Source organism: Octodon degus, unplaced genomic scaffold, assembly GCF_000260255.1.
Source record: "Octodon degus isolate 3935 unplaced genomic scaffold, OctDeg1.0 scaffold00087, whole genome shotgun sequence".
NCBI lineage: Eukaryota > Metazoa > Chordata > Mammalia > Rodentia > Octodontidae > Octodon > Octodon degus.
The window spans coordinates 5,423,878-5,430,722 of NW_004524663.1; the positions used below are offsets into that span (position 1 = coordinate 5,423,878).

At 35.8% G+C, this 6,845-nt stretch overlaps 1 protein-coding gene across 1 annotated transcript in view; it reads right to left on the reverse strand.

Moving 5' to 3' along the window:
• LOC101566985 (putative COBW domain-containing protein 7) overlaps positions 1-6,845 on the reverse strand; it is a gene marked incomplete at its 5' end in the record, with an annotated part of 48,531 nt that overhangs the window by 18,680 nt on the left and 23,006 nt on the right. The window contains 3 exons of the mRNA XM_023721934.1: positions 1,973-2,017; positions 4,353-4,439; positions 6,803-6,826. Of these exons, the coding sequence (XP_023577702.1) occupies positions 1,973-2,017; positions 4,353-4,439; positions 6,803-6,826 (156 nt within the window). The remainder of the gene's footprint in view (positions 1-1,972; positions 2,018-4,352; positions 4,440-6,802; positions 6,827-6,845) is intronic.

The window sequence follows — 6,845 nt, forward strand, 5'->3', positions numbered from 1 at the left end:
CCTCTACTACATAATACCATGTGTTCTAATCATTTAAACACATTTACAGGTGCCTGGAATACAAAGTTTTCCCACTCTGAAATTCTACTAAATATAATTTCTCTACCTACTCTGGATAAATCTTACTTATGAATCAGATCAATGATCACCTTTCCAGTCAAAATTTTCCTGACCCTTCACCAAGGTCCTAACAGCATGTTTAGTATTCCACAATAGAGCAAATGTTAGAAATGGTAAAACTGTTACATAATAAACCAATCAAGATGAAACCTGTACTCAGGATTTGGATATTCCCAGAATGAAAACAAAGGAAAACGGATCTCAGGTGATTATAAATAAGAACTGAATAAATGCTATTTACAGAGTCACTGCTACTTATGGACATGATGTTTAAAAGCTTACTAAAGCATCATGCAGTCCATGTATCATTTTATAAAGAAAATAAAAATTAAAAAGATATGTAAAATGCAAAACAGATCACAATGTAAGTTAGATAATCAGATATCTACAGTGGAATTTGAATTGCACAGAGCATATCTGGTAAATGCTTGTACAGGACTTACACTAAGGTACTCTTCTGCCACCTTGGTAGGCAGATGTATGGCCTCTGAGAATGCATTCCAAATTAATTCCCCAGCTGTTCACGTGCTTCTAAGCAGCTGCGGCTGTTGCTGCCTACAACTTACAATAGTCCATCAGCACCTCTAATCTCGCCACAGCAGACAAGCCACTCAGCTAGGGGCTCCGGGGCACTTTCAAGAGAAGACTCTCTCACCAGAGCCTGGGTGGCACAAGGCTTCCAGCTGCTAGCCGCAGAGCTGCTCGCTGCTCCTGGTATGGTCTATCAGCTACTGAGCCTTTCACACCAAAAACTGAGACTAATAAAATAACTTCACACAGAAATTTTCTGAAATCATGACAGCACTCAATGGAAAATGGTTCAATCTACAATATTACATTTTATTAGGTTTTTAGAGCATATCTAGTTTATAAAGTAATACACAGCTAAACAAATAGAAAAACAGAGAAAAAGTGTCTAAAGAAAATATAAATTAAAATTTAACAAAGAAATGTATTGGAAATAAATGTATTGGTTAAAATTCCATGTATTTTTACTTGAGAATTTTTTTGCAACTATGATAACACTAAGGGGCTGGGAAGATAGCCCAGCAGACTAAAGCGCCTGCTTAGGCATGCCCAGGGACCAACTGCGATTCAATCCCTAGCACATGCTGCTTCAGCCCTGCCCCCAGGGTGCACTGAGCCAGCCACAGAGTTCAGGCATAGTGGTGCACATCTGTAATCCCAGAGCTGAGGAGGCTAAAAACAGGACGATCACTATGAGACCAAGCTGTGTACTAAGATTCTGTAATAACCAAATATATTTGAAAAAAAGGAACACTAAGATAGTTTCAAAACATTAATAAACCACTTAAAAAGCTCAAATTAACACTTCAGCATACTTTGTCAGATTTCTGCACTAATTTACTTGCTTGAGTGGTGGAAACTCTTATGTAATGTTATTAAACAAAAACATAGTTACACAGTATTATCATGGCATGGCTCTATAGTCTTAGTTATAAAGAAAGGCAAAGGAATTATCCAAAAATGTCAAACTAATTCATAAATATTCAAACATTTTGGGCTATTTTTCAAATATACCAATATTTTTCTAATATTATCAAGCACATTTATCAAAACTTAATGTTTAAAATTAACTGAAACTGGGCTGGAGAGATGGCTCAGTGGTCTAAAGCACCTACTTGGAACAAGCTTGGCAAAGCACAGGGACCGCGGTTCGATCCCCCAGCACCACATGCCAGCCAGCCCCGCCCCCTGGTGGGCTGAGCTGGCCACACACACACACACACACTAAATAAATGTTAAAAAAAAAAGTTTTAAAAAATAAATAAATAAATAAAATAAAATTAACTGAAACTATTTGTTGTTAGTAACAACTTTGTGAAAATACCTGGATCTTTGTGTTTCTAAAATTTTTCCCAGTCCATTTATTGATCTGAAATTTGAAGAAAAGGTAAAAACCTAAATGTTAACTTTTTAGAAAAGTTCATAAATCATTTTATTTCTAAAACTGCAATTAAATACAATTGGAACTAGAAAAAAACCTGAAAATAGCAAACAAAATCTGCATTTTCTTATGGTTTCTTTTCCTTCCAACATAAATTTGGTGTCTTTCACACATTAAGAATTCATGATACACAAAAACCTACTCCACAACTGAAGGACCAAAGATGATGTTGTGATTTATAAAAAGATCTTTCACTTTAGAAAAATGATTCACAAACAGCCAGTAATTCTAGTGGTCTTATAATGAGGAGATTCTTCAAATATTTAATGATAATCATTCTTCACGTATGTATTTTTGGAAATGGCTTTATACACATTTGTAAAGGAACATGGTTTCTGTAGTATGGTACCAACAAGTACCTGTTAATTGCTTTTCAACACAACGAACCTCTTATCTATTTGAATTTCTATCATCAACTCTATTATCTTTAACATTAACAGCTCAAGACAGGTGCTACTTGTTCTAGCATGTTCATCTGAGTAAGGCTTCCCACATAGGGTGATTCTGAGATGTGTCTACTACTTTTTTCAAATGTTTTACAAAATTTCAAAAAAAAATTTTTTGGTCCCAAGAATCAAATGCAGGCAGATGCTGTGCTGCTGAGCTATATCCTGTTTTACAGGATTCGTAATCTCCGCTTCTGATTATATACCTTGATATCTATTTCCTTCCACATGTAACTTCTAAATCTGATTGTAAGTCAGTTATAAGTCTGATGTACAGTGGATGATAAAAAGCTCAAAAATCCTGTAATTTATCAAAGTACTTCCTTTCAGGCAGTGTTGTGAGGTACAGGTTGTCCACACACTAATAGTATTACCAGTGCAGGAGAGCCAGCTTAGTCACTATGAGGCTATAAAGGCTGCTAGTAGTAATCACTACTCTATGGAAAAAATGTTTGCAAAGAGATTATGTTCTTCCTAGTAAATTTTATAAAGATATTACTCTTAAAATAAAACCAAATAGAGACAAAAATTGAATTTCTTTTTCCAGTAGTCATTATTCATTGCAAGATATCTTTTAATGAATCTTACATTTACTGATTCAATTAATAATATATACTATAGCAGCTGTGCTAAACCTATGGCTAAAAAAATCAGTCTCTAGAACAGTCAGTAAAATGTCATTTAACACACAGCTGAGTATCACTCATATGGTCTATGTTGATCAGCATTTTCATGGACTCTGAAGACATTAAAGCAAGCTGGCAGCAAGGCACAGCTGCCTTCAGACAAAGGTTCAGGGCAAAGTATGATCACCTGAGTCTCAGAAGACATCATTAAAAAGTAGGAAGGAGAGAGAGAATAGGTTTTAAAAAAGCGATGGCAAGGGCCAGCCAAATAGCTCAGCGGATTAAAGCACCTGCAAGCAGGCACAGGGGCTGGGGATTTGATCCCCAGGCCTGCCTTGCTGGCCCCGCCCCCAGCACCAGAGGCGAGACAGCAATTGAGACTGGGCATGGTGGCGCACACCTGTAATCCCAGCTCTTGGGAGGCTGTAAACAAGTGGATCACTACGAATCTGCTCTAGTAGTAAGACCCAAAATACAGAAAAAAAAAAAAAATGATGGTGAACTTTTTAAAGCTTTCAATGACATAAACAGCCAACAGCACCACATTTGCCAACACTACTCTAGAGAATGGAAAAAATTGCTAATAAAAGGATGTGGTAGTGGTGAAAGAATTCAGAAATATTCAGTGTAAAAAAAAAATACTATGAGTAAAGTAGGGACTTGGCAAGACACATCCTCGGGAAGGTAAGTAACTGTCAGGGTTAAACCTAAGGAGATCAATGTTAGGAAAGAGTGTAAGAGAAAATGGGAGCAGAATGGTGGAACTGAAGGATCCTAAATAAATCTATGAATTCCAAATTATATTCTGCAAGCAATAGGGTATAATTTTACATATTTCCATTTAACAGTCAACTGGCCAACAACAAAATAGGGGACTCTTTAATGATTCTTGAAGCAAGTCATCCTTGAAACTTAAGTTTCTGCAAGGCTACTGTGAATAGAGTTAACACTTATATTTTGTACCTAATGGTATTCTTTAAAATTTTTATTTTGAAATTCATTTAACTGATATATAGAAACATAAAAATTATACACATTAATGGAGTGCCATGTGGTTTCAAAATATGTACACATATAATGCTTAGTCAAGTTAAATGCATCTCCTCAAACATTTTTCATCTATATAGTGAAAACACTCAAAATCCTATCTTCTAGCTTTTTAAGATACACAATATACAACTTCTACTGTACCTAATAGTTGTTCTTAATTTTTTTAACTCATCTTCTGAAATCAAGTCTGTTTTATTGATGAGGATGATATCTGCCAAAGCAACTTGCCTAAAATAGCAAACAGAGCAGATATTAAAGGTAAAATGTTAAGAAATTAAAAACAAAAACATTTAAATCAAAATATCAGTTAAGAACTACCAACAGTTCTGTAGCAGTGATTCAGTTACTCCTAATCTACTTCTGAGAGTACAAATAAACCATATTCATCACTATATAAATTCAAATTTCACATGACAGTATAAAAGTATTAGCCTGTAATCCCAGCTCTTGGAGGCCGAGGCAAGGAGGATGGCTGTGTGTTCAGTATCAGCCTGGACTATACATAGTGAGTTTAAGGCCATCCTAAACTATGTATCAAGACTTTGTCTCTGGGCCGAGAAGATAGCTCGGCAGTCTAACTGCCTGCCTGGCAAACACAAGGGCCCAACTTCGATCCCCAGTACCACATGCAGCGCCAGCCCCATGGTGTGTTGGCCACTGAAACTGGGCATGGTGGCACACGCCTGTACCCCCAGCACTGGGGAGACTGAAACAGGAGGATTGCCATGAGTCCAAGCTGTGTAGCAAGACCCTCCAAATAAATCTTTAAAAAAAGACTTTATCTCAAAAAACAAAAAAAGTATTAAGTACTCTTACTTGACATTCTACACCTATAAAGAGTTTACAAACTTTACAATCAGAAGGATGATTTCTAACTCATTAATTATAAAGAAAACTTCAAATATTCAATATGATAGGAAGTCAATTTACTAAACTATTTCTTACAACATGTACTATAATTTTCTCTTTTTTAAATGTATTTGGTATAGTGTTTCACTACGCAGGTCGTATTCGTAGTGATCCTCCTGTTTTCAGCCTCCCAGTGCTGGGATTACAGGTGTATACCCAGGGGCAGGGCCAGTGAGGCATGTGGTGCCAGAGCTCAAACCACAGTCCCTGTGCTTGTCTAAGTAGGTGCTTAGTCTGCTGAGCTATCTCGCCAGCCCGATATAATTTTCAAAGAATTACAGAAAACAAGTTCACTTAACATGAAATACTAATTGAACAGTTTTGTTTAAAAAAAAAACCCCTGCAATTCAGAAGGTGTATCAAGATCTTGCACAAATATCTTCATCACTATAAATATGTATTATCTCTGTACAATATACAGAAATTTCAGTTGAATTCAGGTGACAAACTGCTAGATAACAATAGATTAGAGTTGCATTTTCCATTAACAGCAGAAATACAACTAATAAATCTTTCAATTTTCCTCAATTTTTCAGGAAATTTTAAACATTGGACTATCTGTTTCTGAGTCTTATGCTATATAACAAAGAACATAACTTTTAAAGCTAAAATAGCTCACTGAGAAAGAATTCAACAGAATGTAGTATGCACCAAAATCTCGTTTCTATTTAAATTTTATAGGAATAAAGATGGAATGGAAATGTTTCTAAATACATCCAGTTACAAATTTAAATTATTTTCTTTGTTTATTTCTATGGACTTTTATCTTTCATTCTTTTGGTTTTTATAACATTTTGTTGTTTTTCCATTGGGCTCATTTATTTTTCTATAATAAACACTTCTAAAAGGAAAAATGTTACAATATTTAAATTAATTCTACTTTGAATAATCATATGCCAAGTGCAGTGCTTAGGCAGGATTATAAAACAAAAGGATTCTACAAAGTCTTACATGACCAATTGTTTGTCGTCCTTATTTTTTGCCTAGACCATCTGCACCAAATCCCAGGAGACTTCATTCACTCTTAAACCCAGCAGCATACTGCCTGCAATCTATCTCAAATCCTGCATTCCATTAGAAAGAATATTCTTAATGTAGGCAAGTTATTAAATCTAAAGATAAATTAATTAAGAACACAAAGTCATTCAAATTAAAAAAATTACAGGTACCAAAATAAAAGATTTCCATATTTGTTCTTCTATTCTGAAACGGTGAACACTGCAGTTTTAAGGTAGTGAGACAACTACTTTTTTAAAAAATAATTATTGCCCCCAAAACTGTATGAGAATAAGAAAATATTTTAAGCATTAAAATTTTCCAAATTCCTCACAATCAAAGAACTTCTAGGGCCAGCCAAATAGCTCAGTGGATTAGGGGCCTGTGCTGGCCCAGCTCCCCAGGGAGTGCCTAAAACAGCAATTGAGACTGAGTATGGTGGTGTATGCCTGTAATCCCAGCTCTTGGGAGGCTGTAAACAGGCAGATCACTATGAGTCTGACATAGCAGTGAGATCCTGAATACCCTGTACACCCTTCCTTAAGATACAAAATAAATAAAAAAGAACTTCTGTGCCCAACAGTCATTGCACACTGCAGTATTTTATTTTATTTTTTGGCTCCAAATGCCATCAGGGCAGGTTTGGCTGGCTTGAGTTGTAGGAATCGAACCACAGCAACCTGAGCCTGACTGCTTTGTTGAAGCAGCCACTTAAAGAACTGAGCTAAG